This window comes from Marmota monax, unplaced genomic scaffold (genome assembly GCF_021218885.2).
Source record: "Marmota monax isolate L192 unplaced genomic scaffold, Marmota_monax_Labrador192_F-V1.1 WCK01_AAM20220418_F8-fsc00130, whole genome shotgun sequence".
Lineage (NCBI taxonomy): Eukaryota > Metazoa > Chordata > Mammalia > Rodentia > Sciuridae > Marmota > Marmota monax.
In genome coordinates, this window is record NW_026693244.1 from 2,183,960 (window position 1) to 2,201,003 (window position 17,044).

General features: G+C 33.2%; 1 protein-coding gene across 9 annotated transcripts in view; it reads left to right on the forward strand.

The window, feature by feature from the left end:
* Erbin (erbb2 interacting protein) overlaps window positions 1-17,044 on the forward strand; it is a 137,761-nt gene that overhangs the window by 92,292 nt on the left and 28,425 nt on the right. For all 9 annotated transcript variants that reach the window (XM_046456208.2, XM_046456207.2, XM_046456211.2 and 6 more), the window contains 4 exons: window positions 8,548-8,647; window positions 12,418-12,539; window positions 13,454-13,627; window positions 14,585-14,770. In XM_046456208.2, coding sequence (XP_046312164.1) covers window positions 8,548-8,647; window positions 12,418-12,539; window positions 13,454-13,627; window positions 14,585-14,770 — 582 coding nt within the window. The remainder of the gene's footprint in view (window positions 1-8,547; window positions 8,648-12,417; window positions 12,540-13,453; window positions 13,628-14,584; window positions 14,771-17,044) is intronic.

Consider the following 17,044-nt stretch of genomic DNA (forward strand, 5'->3'; position numbering starts at 1 on the left):
TTAGGAAATCAGATTTAGTACTTCCTATCTTAATCAGTAATGGCACCATATGCTTATCAGTTTTTCTGAATATGCTTAAATCTATTCTTTGAGCAGTTTTCAAGAAAACAATGCATTGTTTTTAACTAAAGTCCTCATGGTGAACAACAGAGCTCTTGAATTTATTGCTCCAGTCTAATTGAAATTTTGTACCCTTTGACCAATATATCCTCATATATCTCTCACTCAGCCTTTATTCTATTTCTGTGAGTTCTCCTATTTTAGATTCCACATGAAATGACATCATGTGATATTTGTCTTTACCTTTGGCTTATTTCACTTAGCATAATGTGCTCCAGGTTCATCCATGTAGTTGCAAATGACAGGATTTCCTTTTTTTTCTAAAGCTGAATAGTATTTAATTGTTTATACATATACATACACCACATTTTTGTATGCATTTATCTGTTGATAGATATTTAGATTGATTTCTTAGCAATTGTGAGTACTGCTGCAGTGCACATGGGAGTACAGATATCTCCTTGAAATACTGAATTTATTTTCTCTCTCTGTGCATATGTATGTATGTACACACACACACACACACACACACACCCTCACATACATACATATTTATAAAATCAGTAGTGGTATTAATGAATCATATAGTTCTTTTTAACTTTTTTGGAGGACCCCATCTAGACTGTTTTCCATGATAACTGGACTAGTTAACATTCCCACCAATAGTATGCAAGGGTTCCTGGTAAATTTTTTTTTTTTTTTTTACAAAATAGAATATATAATTTGTTGATCTTTTTAATTAAAAGAATTAAAGCTTACTATTTAACTTTGAGCAGTACCTTCCCCCCCCCCCAGGTTTGTATACACTGGTCTCAGATTATTCTCATAAGTTTCATACATAGCCAAATTTGCTTGAGAAAACTTATATCCCTCTTTTGAGTTATGTTACCAGCCTTGAGATGTTGCTATAGGAAAAAAAGCCATTTGGGGCTGGGACTGTAGCTCTCTGGCAGAGTACTTGCCTAGCAGACATCAGGCACTGGGTGTGATCCTAGCACCACATAAAAATAAACAAATAAACTAAAGGCCTGATGTTCATCTACAACTACCAAGGGGGAAAAAATAAATCCACTTATTTGTATTCCAGGATTCTCTAATCGTTTTAACTATGGACCCTTTTCCTACCTCTTACTAATATTCTAAAATGCCCTAAGTTGATGTTAATCCATGGGTCTTAATTAGACTGTAGTATTTAACTGCTTTACAGATCTGGAAAGAAATGATATTAAATAAATGAATTAAAATGATAATACATTTGCTTTTTTAGAGCTTGAATACTACATATATGTGAAAATCTTCTCAGTTGGTTATTGGAACTTGATTATTTGAAGCTTTGTACCTGGAGTCAGAAAACATTTATGGGGCTCTGACTTATGCCAGATACTAACTAAAATAGGGACAAGGCATAGTTCCTGATATCAGACTAAATTTATTAGTACATAAGCACTTATGTGGATAAATTAATGCCAGCAAATTATGGCAGATTTTCCATTTTTAAAAATATCTTTATTTATTTACTTACTTATTTTTATGTGGTGCTGAGGATCGAACCCAGGGTCTTACACCTGCGAGGCAAGTGCTTTACCACTTAGCTACAGCCCTAGCCCAGATTTTCCCTTTCATGAAATTATCAACTACTACAATTTCTTCATGTTTACAGTGTCCTATCATTTTCTCCCCATTACCCACTATTGTTTAAAAACAAAAATTGTATGGCAGGGTCTTTATTCCTCATAGTTTGACAAAATATCTAGTAAAATAATATCAGATCTGGCTTGAAAATTTCCCTTGTGGTATGAAACAAATATTATGTTGTAAAAAAACTAAGTATAATGGAAATAGTCTGATTGTGAATTTTGAAAACAAATTGCTCTGCTATTTAATATTTATTAAAATTACTACATAGATAGTACATGATTAATATTTTTCATGAGTCTCTGAAAGCATGGAGAAGAACAATTATTTATTAATTTATTCCCTCATTTGTTTTATGATTCTGATGAACCATTTATTGACTAGTTGCTTTGTCAGGCTGTGTAAGATAGGGAAAACAGTGATATTTAGAAAATCATTGTAATACAAACTGGTATGAGTAGGACTACTTTAGGATTACAAATGGAGAGGATAATTTGGGGATTTAATGTCATGTTTCCCAGAGGAGGGAATGTCTGCAGTACCTGAATTACCACTCAAAAGAGGAGTAGAATTTTTATTTTACCAAAGAAAGGATTAATAGTGTTCTTATTAGAAGGTTTATCATGAACCATGAGGACTTAGATGCAAAGCATCCTAGTATATTTGATAACTCTACAAGTGGGTCATTGTGACTAGCACATGACTCTTAAGATGAAAGACATAGGAAATGAGGTAGACAGAGACCAGTTCTTGGAGAGACTTTTATCCATGCAAAAGAACCTGTGTTACAGTTCAAGGATGGCAAAGATTTTAAGTCCTTTGGGTATATACTTAGGAGTGGATAACTGGGTAAAATGATGGTTCCATTCCAAGTTTTCTGAGGAATCTCCATACTGTTTTCTATAAAGATTGCACCAATTTGCAGTATAAGTACCTTTTCCCCCACATCCTTGCCAAATTGTTACTTATATTCTTGATAATTGCCATTCTGACTGGACATGGAATCTCAATGTAGTTTTAATTTGCATTTTTCTAATTGCTAGAGATGTGGTATAAATAAAATGCACACTGGATTTTATAGCCTTAGTACAAACAGAAAATATACATTATTCCATTTATAATTTTTATTTGAGATTATGTGTTAAATTATTATATTTTATATAAAGTTCAATTGAATGTATTATTAAAATTAATCTATTTTCGCCTTTTTAAAAGTGTAGCTAGTAGAATGATAAATTATTTGATTCCCATGTTTGTCTCATATTGTAGTTCTATTGGACATTGCTGACTTAGGCTATTAAGATAGTTTCCTAATAGAACTCTGCCTTCATTATTACCATTGCTTCCACCTCCTCATCACCCTGAGTCCTTTCTGACCCACATGGTAACTCAAGTGGGTTTTTTTTTTTTTTTTTTTTTTTGGTACTGGGGATTGAACCCAGGGGCACTTAACCACTGAGCCACATTCCCAGTCCTTTTTAAAATATTTTACTTAGAGACAGGGTCTCGTTAAATAGCTTAGAGCTTCACTAAGTTGCTGAGGCTGGCTTTGAACTTATGATTCTCCTGCCTCAGCCTCCCGAGCTGCAGGTATTATAGGCGTATACTCAACACTTGGCTTCAAGTGATTTTTTTAATCTGATCCTATAACTAACCTATTTAAAACCTTTTTTTGTGATACCTTTTTTCTTAATATCACACATTTTCAAAATCCTTTACATCCTGTGACTGCATCTCTACCCCTTACATCTTCGTTCTAATTTTTCACTTTCTGCCTTCTTATTTTCCTCACTTTAGACTTGCAGAAATGCTGTCGTACTCATAGCTCCCCCGTTCTGTTAGCACTCTGTACCTTGTCCATGCTGTAATTACATTGTGTTGCAATTTGATATTTTATTACTTGTTTCCTCCTATTCATATACTGTAAATTTTACAAAGTCAGTATAGTTATTTTGCTTACATCTCTATAATCCAGTGCCTGTCATCTAGCGCTTCAATATAAACAGTTTATAATAAGTATTTGTTAAATGAGTGATTTTGAGATTTCAGAAGAAGGATATATACAGGCAATATTCTAGGATCCTAATTATGGCAATGAAATGGAATAAGTAGCTGAAATGAAGTAGGATGAAATACCAAGGGTTGGAGCAGGCATAATTCCAGCTGTGCAGAAAGATTGCAAGTTCAAAACCAGCCTCAGCAAAAGTAAGGCACTAAGCAACTCAGTGAGACCCTGTCTCTAAATAAAATACAAAATAGGGCTTGGGATGTGGCTCTGTGGCTGAGTGCCCCTGGGTTCAATCCCTTGTCCTCCCGACCCCAATAAAAGATCAAGGGTTGAGTGTTCAGGGAACCAAAGCTTCATAAATAGTTTTTAACCTATTTTTCTGTCCTTGGACTTCATAAGTAACAGTTAATTAGTTTTCTCATAACAGCTGTATTGAAGTACAGTTCATATACCACATAGTTCACCCATTTTAAAATATGTAATTAAATAGTACTTAGTATGTTCTCAGAGTCTTGCAGTGATGACAGTTAAACATTTTCAAGGTAATATTGGTTTGTAAAGGCCTACCAGAGAGCTGAGTTTGTGGCTTAGTGATAGAGTGCTTTTCTTGTACATGTGAGGCACCAGATTTGATTCTTAGCACCATATAAAAATAAATAAAGATATTATATTCATCTGCAACTAAAAATATATTTAAAAAAAAAAAGCCTTCCGGATAATTCTGATATTCCCATGTAAGAGGACTTTTCCCCCTCCTTCCCACAAACATCCACTAATAAACCACTGGGCCAAGAGTTTAGCTATGGCATCTATGTTTTACATCTGTTGAATTACCTGGTATTCTGGAAAGATTTGGGATAAAATGGCAGGAATTCAGGTTGAGTATTCCTTATCTAAAATGCTTGGGACCAGAAATGTTAATAGACTCCGGATTTTTTTTTCCAGATTTTAGAAAAAATTGCTGTTTTTATTAGTTCCTTATAGTTATGCATAATAGTGGAGGTTATTTTGACACATTCATACATACATGTGCGTAATATTATTTGCTCCCTTTCAATCCCCAGTACTTCTGCTTTCCTTCCCCTCTTCCTGCTGTCCTACCTCTACTCTGTTGGTTTTCCTTCTATTTATTGTTTTCTTTTTAATTAGTGCTTTATAGATATACATAAAAGTAGAACTCTTGTGATATATTCATACATGTACATTAGCATAATTTGATCAAAAAAATTTTTTTGCAGTTCATCCCCTATCCCATCCTCTTCTCTCTCCCTTGATTTCCTTCCTTTACTCCACTGTTCTCCCTTCTATTTTCATGGGATCTACTCTTTTTTTAATTCCTTATTTGTTTCTGGTTTCTTCATATGACCTTTGACTTTCTGAGTCTGGATTATTTCACTTAGTATGATGTTCTCTAGTTTTATCCATTTACCAGCAAATGACATAATTTCATTATTCTTTATGGCTGAGTAAAACCTTCACTGTGTGTATATATGTAATGCATTTTCTTTTTCCACTTGATGGACACATGAGCGGGTTCCATAACTTAGGAATTATGAGTTTTGTTGCAATAAACATAGGTACACATCTATCACTATACTGTGCTGATTTTAGTTCTTTTGGACAAACACCAGGGAGTGGGATAGTTGGGTCATAATGTTGTTCCTTTACTTGTCTTTTTGAGGAATTTCTATACTGTTTGACACAGTGGTTGTACTAATTTGTTGACCTACCAGCGATGCATGAGTGTACCTTTTCCCTACATCCTTGCCAGCATTTATTATTACTTGTATTCTTGATTATTGCCTTTCTAAATGGAATGAAAGAAAATCCCAGTGTTGTTTTGATTTCCATTTCTCTGATTGCTAGGGATATTAAACATATTTCAAATATTTGTTGGCCATTTGTATGTCTTTTGAGAAGTTTCTGTTTAGTTTTTTGGTCCATTTATTCATTGGGTAATTTTTAAAGTTTTTTATATTTTCCCTTGTCAGAAGAGCAGCCAGCAAAGATTTGCCATTCTGAATATTTCTCATTCTGTAGGCACTCTCTTCATGTTCTTAAATCATTTCCTTTGCTGTGCAGAAACTGTTTTGACACTGTCCCACTTATTGATTCTTTGTTTTATTTCTGGAGGTTTAAGAGTCTTGTTAAGATCTTATTAAAGCTTTTGTTTTAGGATTTTAGAATACTTAAGTGCAAAATGGTGACCCAAGTTGGTGACCCAAGTCTAAACACAAAATTCTTTAATGTTTCACATACACATAGACTCTGGAAAGTTATTGTATACAGTATTTTAATATAATTTTGTTCATCTTTTCTTCTTCTTTTTGTGGTAGCAGGGATTGAACCCAGGGGTGCTTAACCATTGAGCCACATCCCCAGGCCTTTTTTGTAATGTTTTATTTTGAGAGTGGTTCTCATTAAGTTGTTTGGGGCATCTCTCAATTGCTGGAGCTGACTTTGGACTTGTAATTCTCCTGCCTCAGCCTCCCAAGCCTCTGGGGTTACAGGAATGCACCACCATGCCCAGCAGTATATCTTGACTATAGTCTGTCAGTCAAATGAGATTGGGTGTGAAGTTTTCACTTGTGGCATCATCTTGCACTCAGAAGTGTTTCAGATTTTGAAACATTTCAAATTTTTGTATTAGGAATGTTCCACCTGTAGCGGTCACTGGATAACAGAAAAGGACTTGAATATAGAGGCAAGGGTTATATTCCTCAAAAAAGCAGGAATTTAAATTTGAGGATAGAGAAGTAATAATCTCATGGCATTGTAAGTGCTACCTCCATCTCCTGAGTTAGGATAGATGAGGTGTGGAGGAATAAGGCCACTGTATTTGAGGCTTCAGGAAAAAGCACTGTTGTGCAGAAACAAGTAGTACTACCACTTTTGTTCTATGAGGAAGTCAAGGAAAATTTCAGAAGTTCAAGATGTAGGCCATTTTTTTTTAATTGCAAAATGAGGATAGAACGCTAAGTTTTGAAACGTTTGGGAATAAGATTATATGATGGAATTAACTCTATGTTATGTTTTCATAAAAAGAGTAATCCACAGGATAAACTGATGGGTCATGAGAGGAGAGGATTGGGGTAGTTGCCTGTTTACCTGGAGTCAGCCAGGGTTTCTATTGATAGGATGTTAGGTGAATGCATCGGAAAAAAGAATTAGTTACATTAAGAAGTGAATTAAAGATTGGGGGTATATCTCAGGGGTAGAGCTCTTGCCTAGCATGGAGGAGGACCCAGCACTACACACACACACACACCCCTTAAGAAGTTCGTTGATTAGGGAAATGCAAACAAAAACTACTCTGAAATTTCATCTCATTCAAGTTAAGAATGGCAGCCATCAAGACTACAAATAATGCCAGGCACAATGACACACGCCTGTAATCCTGGTGACTGGGGAGACTTGAAACAGGAGGGTTTCAAGTTGAAGACCAGCTTCAGCAACTTAGTGAGACTGTCTCAAAATAAAAAGGACTGGGGATGTGTTCAGTGATAAAGCATAAAGCAGCCTTGGGTCAATCCCCAGTACCAAAAAAAAAAAAAAAAAGAAAAAAAGAAAAGAAAAGAAAAAAGAATGCAACCAATAATTAATGCTGGAGAGGATGTGGAGAAAAAGGAACACTTTCGCACTGTTGATGGGATTGAAAAGTAGTACAACCACTGTAGAAATCAGAACAGAGTTTCCTGAGAAGACAAGGAATGGAACCACTACATGACCCAGCTATACTGATCCTTGGTATTTATCCTAAAGAATTAATGTTAGCATACTGTAGTGATACATGCATACCCATCTTTATAGCAGCTCAATTCAAAATCGCCAAACTATGGAACCAGCCTTAAGTGTCCATCAGTTAATAAAGGGATAAAGAAAATGTGTGTGTGTGTAGAAACACACACACAGGAGTTTTATTCAGTCATTAAAAAATGAAATTATTTCATTTGCAGAAAAATGGATGGAACTTGATAACATTATGTTAAGAAAAATAAGCCAAATTCAGAAAATCGGGGGTTGAATGTTTTTTCTCGTATTTGGAAGCTAGAGAGGAAAAAGGAAAAGAAAGGTAGGGGAGATTCCATGAAAACTGAAGAGAGATCAGTAGAATAAAATAAAGGGACCCAGGGAGCAGGAGGGGAGAGAAAGTGAAAATACGGGGGAATGATATTAGCCAAATTATATTGTGTCCCTGTATGAATGTATAACAACGAATCCCACTGTTATATACAACTATAATGAAACAAAAATATGGAAAAAATTTAGGTTTCTTATAAGAAGTACTAGTAGTAATTTGATATTTGTTAACCAGTTAGGCAAAAAATCTTACCTGGGAACTTTATCACTGAGCAACTTGTTGGGACCATTAATGGAAACAGGAGGGCAGGAGAGAGGCAGTTTACAACTTAATAGTTGTTTTAAGGACTCTCTTTTTAACTGTTAATTAGAATAACTTTTAGGTAACTAGACTGAACCTTCTTTGCAAAAGTAAATACTAGAGAGGACAAAATAACATTAAATGGAAAGATTTATTTTTTAACTTGATTAAATAAATTACTTGTAATAACTAATTATTGAACTATAAATATACTTGGTGTATGCAATCTTTTTTCACTAGTGATATTTCAGTGATTATCTAAATACATTGAATTTACCTTATACTGATGCCTAATTTTTGAAAATATTTTTATATTGTCTCAAATCATTGCCTAAAGTGTTATGATATATATTTAAATTTGTTTTTGTAACCTATACCTTGATACTTTAAAAACAAAAAAGAATTGCTGGATATGTATTTTCTGTAAGGTTATTGAAAATAGAACATTTATTTTTTTCCCTAGTCTAAACCCTTGATACCTCTTCAAAAAGAAACTGATACAGAGACTCAGAAAATGGTGCTCACTAACTACATGTTCCCTCAGCAGCCAAGAACTGAGGATGGTAGGAATTTAAGAATTTCTTTTCTCTTTAAAACAAATACAGACTAATCAAAGTAAAGGTGCAAAGTGAATTTTAGGTCTCAAAGATTTTATACTGGTTGGATGAATGATGGAGTGTTGATCAAAAAATTTCTGTCAAAATAATGAGAAAATAAAGTAACATCTCAAGGGTAGCAGACACTTGAATTTGGAGGTATGGTTGTATCGTGCTTCTTTGAAATGCCTTTAAATTAAATTGCTAACTTCATCAATTGTAATTCTCCCTATTTAAAATCACATTTACCTCAGTGTTAGGAAATCATATTAAGTTTTATGTGATTAAAAGTATTAAACGGAAACATTTTATTCACTTCTGTTTTGAACAATCTACTGTTGCAAATTTATATCCTTACAAATTGGTCCATTAGAACAGAATGATCTATGGAATGCTGACTATAAATGTTACTGCTAAATTATTTTCTACACTTTTTCCAACGAGAGAAAATGTACTTTTTGTAATTGGCCAAAACATTTTTTATGAATTACGTTGTGAAGACTAAGTAGCAAATTGTTTCTAATATATTTTACTTTGTGTATGTGTAACACTTATTAAATTATACTAAAAATACATGATTTTTTATATGTACGTATTTCTGTAACCAGTAAAAACATCTATGTTCTGAAGTTGTTTATAAGTTAACTCTTAATACATAACATTAAAGAAGAAAATGTAAATTAATCATTTATTTCCATTTATAAAAAAAATTGTGAGCAAGTAAAGTAAATTCTTAAGCTTCAGTTTCCTTATAGGAAATGACAATAGCAGTTCCATTTGAACACAGTCACCATTTATATATTTACATATTGTGTATTGCTTCTTCCAAACTACAGAGTTGAGTAGTAGCAACAGAAACTCTTATGGTCTACAAAATTCTGAAATATTTTATTATTTGATCCTTTACTAAAATAGTTTGCCAGATTGTATAATAGGATATCAAAATCTCTTCTTTAAGAAATTATTCCATTCCTTTTCTCACAGATACTTTAAGTATTAATATTCTATTCTTCCATATACAAGACTGGTTATTTGAATATATTGTATAGCTGATCACAATATTATTTACAAGACATTCACTATTTCTTCCTATTTCCTGTTATCCAGAAATCTTTAGAGATAAAATGAAAATTGAGACCTGAGTCCCAGTGAATAAGACAAATTTTCTATTGATATATCCAAGTATTTGCTATGATTTCCCATACAGCACTATTTGTGCCATAAGCAGAATTTTCACATCTGTTTTAACTTCTTGATTTCTAATGTGTAGAATTATTACTTTCATCTAACAATACATCAATACTGACAGTTTAAAATTAAGCATATTTTATTATGACACATTTCTGTATTCCATTGTATTGCTAAATATGGAGATTAGAGGTGCATTTAAATACATGGAAAAGAGATCTTATTTGCAAACCTAATAAAAGATTTAATTATAGACCTTTTAGTGGAGCAATTTGTTATCATCTCACAAATTTTAACTTTAAATTCAATTTAAAAGTTAACAACAATCATTAAACATACCCATGAAACAATAACTTATCAAAACAACTCTTTTTTATTATTTCTTACAAAGAACAAGAAATAGGGGCTTGGGCTGTAGCTCAGTGGTAGAGCGTTCGCCTTCCATGTGTGAGGCACTGGGTTCCATCCTCAGCACCACATAAAAAAATAATAAAGATATTGTGTTCAACTACAACTAAAAAAATATTTTAAAAAAGAACAAGAAGTAATTAGCTTATCGAGTTTTCTAATTGTTATGGGAAGCCCAGGTTTTGAAAATGACTGTGGTTGTGAATCACTTAGCTGATGTGCAGGTGGACGCTGGGGTTGAAAACATCACAAAACAATAAAATGCAGTATTGGGAGGATTGTCACACACTGGTATCATTAAAATATTGGCAGATTTTGGGAAAGGGCCTATTGCCAATTTACTAGACTACACAGTGAACATGCCAGGGTAATCAGGATTTGGCCAACTAGCCAATACATTGGGTAGAAAATACTATTTGAGGTCCTTAATCTTCAAAGATAAGAGATTTATACAAAAGAGTAAGAAGTGTAGGTAACCAGAAATTGACAAGAATGAGAGGCATGGTCAAAATTGCTTACACCGCCCTGAATGAACACTGGTGTAAAGTTGCTTTGATGTAATCTAACAGTCATCTCTGGGCTGACTAGGGATTAATTGAGATTAATTCCCCCACTGAAGATAGGTGGAGAAATTATATGGATTCTACAAAAAGTCTGTTGGCAACTGCTTAGCTTTGCTTGCCTTTTAATGATATCACAAAGGTAATAGGCATTTGAATCATAGCCCACATTTGGTTTGAACAAAAATAGTCTAATTCATTAAATTAATGTTAAGCAGTTCAGTAAAGCAATTACAATAAAAATCTTGAGCTGAGTAATGAAAACAAAGAAAAAGATAAGAGTCCATTGTTCATATTCTTAAATGTCATCCTTATTCTGAACATGAGACTTGAAAAGTTTAAGAAGTCCAAATTATTTATAAGGGCTTAATATAAATGATAACTTCAAGAGTTTGGTATTATTATTTTTATTAGTGCAGTACAGCTATACGTAATAGTGGCAATCATTTTGACAAATTGAACATGCAGGGAATATAATTTGCTCCATTTCAGTCCTGAGTACCTTTTCCTTCCCTCCTCTTTTCCCCTTTCTTGGTATTATTTTATTTTTGCTAAATATTCAGGTTGACCACATCTAGGAATTTCAGTTTTTGTATTTGCCAATGTTGAATGCTTTTAATATCTTTTTATTTTGAGTAGGTATAGGCATTTTCTTTTAGAGGGCAAACGTTGTGATTTTATTTTGTATGCAAAATTTTTATAGAGTGATGTCTAACAGTCAGATGAATTGATTATTTTGAGTTTTAGATTTTTCTTAGGTGCCTAATAATAGGTAGCAAGAAAAATGAGAGTTGTTAAATCTTTATATCTGAAGTAGAATAAGTATTGGTTTTACAATAAATTTTATTATTCTTTATATTTTGAAATAAAAATTATATTTGGAGTACTTTATTTACTTAGTATCGATGTCATTATATACCATCAGAGCAATCTTTCTCTCTCTCCCTCTCTCTTTTTTTTTTAGCCAAAATGCTCACTTTATCATCAAACTTGTCCCCTTTTTCTGTGCACACAATGAATCTTGAAATTAAAAAGATGCATAAATGCAAAATTTAGGTGAAAATGTTCAGTGTATTTATAGTGTTTTAGTTGGTGGATTCTCATTAATAATCCTTTTGGTTGCAAAACAAAAAAGTCAGCTTCAGGGAAGAAAAAATTGTGATCATGACGTTGAAAAGAAAACTTAAAATCAGCTGTACATGGTGGTTCATGTCTGTAATCCCAGAGACTTAGAGGCTGAGGCAGGAGGATTGTAAATTCAAAGCCATCCTCAGCAATTTAGGGAAGCCTTAAGCAACTTAGCGAGATACTGTCTCAAAAGAAAAAATAAAAAGGACTGGGGATGTTGCACAGTGATTAAAGTGCCCCTGGGTTTGTTACCCAATACTAAAAAGAAAGAAATCTTAAAGTCTAGTTGTTATCCTAGGATTTTAAAGCTGGCATTGATCAACCTTAACTGTCTTAGACTTATTGTAACAAATATGAGTTGTAATGAAAACTGTGAACACACAATGATTTTTCATAATTATAGCATTATAATTATAGTATGTAGTCATTTTTTTTTTTTTTACTTTTTTCTAGTTATGTTCATATCAGATAATGAAAGTTTTAATCCTTCATTGTGGGAAGAACAGAGGAAACAGCGGGCCCAGGTGGCATTTGAATGTGATGAAGACAAAGATGAAAGAGAGGCACCTCCCAGGGTGAGTTTGTTAGGTTTTCTTTCAAGTTTGAAACAGGTCTGCTGATATTTAAATGGATACTCTATGTCTATACTACTACTGTTTTGTGGAAGAAGGGTTATATTCATTCCTTGTCTCTAAGGTATTTATTGATCCAAAATATTTCACACAGAAAGGAATTTGAGAGCATTGTAAAGCTATATCATTAAAAGCTAATTATCAAGTATATGTACATGTGAGAAAAAACAAATTATTATAGCTAGAGAAATTAATCAGAACTTTTATCTTTGAATTGGTACTTTCTAAATATCACTAGAGGTAATCATTTTCTTCCCTTGCTCATTTTTAGTGATTACTTTTTCCCCTTTCATTTTCTTTAATGATTTGTTTATATAAATCGTAGAGATAAAGAAGTATTTGTTATGAACACTTTGATTCTTTATGGGATTAAGAATATGTGTTGCAGTGGAATGAGTAGCAAAGAGCATGTTTTCCCATAACTTAAGGATGTGATGATTTGCTTTTTATATAAACTAGCTGAATCTCAGAAGAATGACAGTCTATCTTGGTAAGAGTTTGGTTTCTGGCACATGAAACATGAATATATGAATGTCTGAATTTTAAATGTGTTGGCAAGCATGTATCTGTTTCAAAGACAATTGACAACAGGTTTTGGCAGTTTCCATATCATATATCTACAAATGGAAAATATTTAAATGTACCAAAAAAGCTTTTAAAACCCTGAAGTTTACTGTGAGATCTTTGACTATTTTGTGATAAAACCTTACTTACATTTAACGTAAAATGCTTTCAAAACCTATTGTGTATCATCATAGCCATCCCTATAAGGTAATTATCCAATTGTTCAAAGGATTATAGATTCTCTGTGACTGACATTAGAAATATTTATAATTTGTATTTCACTTTTTCTTTAGGAGGGAAATTTAAAGAGATACCCAACACCATACCCAGATGAACTTAAGAACATGGTTAAAACTGTTCAAACCATTGTACATAGATTAAAAGATGAAGAGACTACTGAAGACCCTGGAAGAGATTTGAAACCACATGATGATCAGCAAGTTGTAAATAAAGATATGGGTGTGAAGGTTAGAAAGCTCAATTCAAAATAATTGACTAAAGTCTATTTCAAATTCTTTAAAATGTTTAAGATAATTGACAAAATGATCCTTTTTGTATGGTAAGTGTAATCTAAATTGTTCTCAATTACATGAACTTGGAAATGAGCTTCCTTAATCGTTCTTTCTCCCCATTCTCTGGCTATAGAATGTCCACATTGGCAGGGTGATGTCAGCATTGCCTTTTAAAAATTGTTGAGTAAATACAAATAAGGTCATTATTATCATTCATTATTATGGAAATATTCATTTTCCTCATTTTGATATTGTTCTACTTTACTTAGTTCTAATTTTAAATGTATTTGCTGTATGAACTTTTGACATTTCCTTGGAATGTTGCAGAAACTTTCACAAATCTCTAAATTGTATATTCTTTTAGTGAGTTTCTGCGTACACATTGTGTCACGGTAACAAAAGTTTTATCTTGTCATAGTTACTTTGCATTCCACATAAGCAGAAAGACATCTTAACTCTCCTTTTTTGAGCATGCTGAGCCAAGTGACTCACTCAGCCACATCAATCTTAAAACTTCTACAAGGAAGACTATTTGTGATAAATTATGAATTTTAACTTAGCTCATGAATTTATATAGGCCACTCTTCCTGAAGTGGGCATTTTATCTGTGGGTGCTACAGTTTCCATACTTGCAATTTCTTTTAAGATTTATCTAGAGGGGCTGGGGTTGTGGCTCAGCTGTAGAGCTCTTGCCTAGCACGTGTGAGGCCCTGGGTTCAATTCTCAGCACCACATAAAAATAAATAAATAAAGATATTGTGCCCAACTACAACCAAAAAATAAATATTTTAAAAAAAGTTTTATCTAGAATTGGAAGTTGATATGTTACTTGTAAATTTTTTCCAAACTTCAATACAAAAATAAGTATAAAACTTAAAGAATATGAGATTTTTGTTTTCTTATTTTACTTAGACTTCCGAAAGTACTACTCCAGTAAAAAACAAAGTGGACGACAGAGAAAAGTATATGATAGGAAACTCTATACAGAAGATCACTGAACCTGAAGCTGAGATCAGTCCTGGAAATTTACCAGTGACTGCAAATATGAAAGCCCCTGAAAACGTGAAGCATATTATTAACCATGATGATGTTTTTGAGGTATATGACTTTATGATTATTCTGGAAAAATTATAAGAATCTTCAATTTAATTTTTCATTACTGCTAACTAAAGATAGAAAACCAATATTATGATTGCAGAAAATAGGCTAATGAATTCATCATTGGGAAATTTCACATTTACTAAAATATCACTTATTTACTACTTTAAAGTACAATATTTAGGCAGTTTTATTACATAATAGTTTGTTCTACTATAAAATACATAATTATAATTCTTTTATTTCTGTAACTCAAAAATGAAAAGGCTATATAGGCATAAGTCTATTATTTGACTAAGCTTTTATTTTTTAATGTGAGTGTTTTTTTGGTTAAAAATATCTTAAGGGCCTGGGGTTGTGGCTCAGTGGTAGAATGCTTGCCTTGCATGTACAAGGCCCTGGGTTTGATCCTCAGCACTACATTAAAATAAAGTTAAAAAAAAAATCTTGACTATTTTTTTGATGTAGAGTTTCTTCTAGTGAATCAACAAAAGCTCTAACTTAAAAACAATTTTATTGAGATATAACTCATATCCTATAATAGTCACTAATTTAAGGTGTACAGTTCAGTGGCTTTTAGTGTGTATGTATGTATACATAAATATATATATTTTTGCAGCCATCACCACAGTCACTTCGTGAACATTTTTATTACCCCAGAAAGAAATCCTGTATACCCTATTACTGCTCAATCTCTCCATCCTCCTCAGTCTTCAGCAACCACAAATATACTTTATCTGCCTCTATAGATTTGTCTATTCTTTTTTTTTTTTAATTTTTTTATTGTTGTTCAAAACATTACATAGTTCTTGATATATCATATTTCACACTTTGATTCAAGTGGGTTATGAACTCCCATTTTTACCCCGTATACAGATTGCAGAATCACATCAGTTACACATCCATTGATTTACATATTGCCATACTAGTGTCTGTTGTATTCTGCTGCCTTTCCTATCCTCTACTATCCCCCCTTCCCTCCCCTCCCCTCCCCTCTTCTCTCTCTACCCCCTCTACTGTCATTCATTTCTCCCCCTTGTATTATTTTCCCCTTTCCCCTCACTTCCTCTTGTATGAAACTTTGTATAACCCTGAGGGTCTCCTTCCATTTCCATGCAATTTCCCTTCTCTCTCCCTTCCCCTCCCACCTCTCATCCCAGTTTAATGTTAATCTTCTTCTCCTGCTCTTCGTCCCTACTCTGTTCTTAGTTACTCTCCTTATATCAAAGAAGACATTGGCATTTGTTTTTTAGGGATTGGCTAGCTTCACTTAGCATAATCTGCTCTAATACCATCCATTTCCCTGCAAATTCTATGATTTTGTCATTTTTTAATGCAGAGTAATACTCCATTGTGTATAAATGCCACATTTTTTTTATCCATTCGTCTATTGAAGGGCATCTAGGTTGGTTCCACAGTCTTGCTATTGTGAATTGTGCTGCTATGAACATCGATGTAGCAGTGTCCCTGTAGCATGCTCTTTTTAGGTCTTTAGGGAATAGACCTAGAAGGGGATTTGTCTATTCTTGACATTTTGTATAAATAGAACCATACAATATGTAGTCCTTTGTAACTAATTTCTTTGGCTGAGTATATTGTCTTCAAATTCATATTGTAGCATATATCAGTGCTATTCCATTGTATACCACATGTTTATTCTTCAATTGATGGACACGTGGGTTATTTCTTTTTTGGCTGTAATGAATAAGGCTGCTGTGAATATTTGTGCACAGGTTTTGTATGGATATGTATTTTCATTTCTCTTGTGTATAGGAGTAGAATTGTAGGAACATATAACAACTCTTTATTCAACAGTTTGAGGAACTGCCAAATAGTGTAGCATTTTATATTCCCTTTATACAGTGTTAGTGGTATTGTGAGGTGGTAACATTGTATCATTTTATTAATAAAACTATTTGAAGTATTTTTTATTTATAGCTGCACTGTCCACTCTGTAATAGCTACAAATGGCTATTTCAATTAGATAAAACTTAAAAGTTGAGCTTCTCAGTCACACTGGTCATATATTTAATGGTCAGTAACCATATCTGCCTGGTTACTGGCTATCACTAACCTGTATTAGCATAGAAATAGAGTATTTCCATCACTTTAGAAAGTTCTGTTAGACAGCATTGGTATCTAGAAATAGTGATGTTTTGGGTTATAATAACATCTTTCTCTTTTGGGTAGTGGGGTACCAGGAATTGAACTCAGGGGCATTACATCCCCAGCCCTATTTTGTATTTTATTTAGCAACAGAGTCTCACTGAGTTG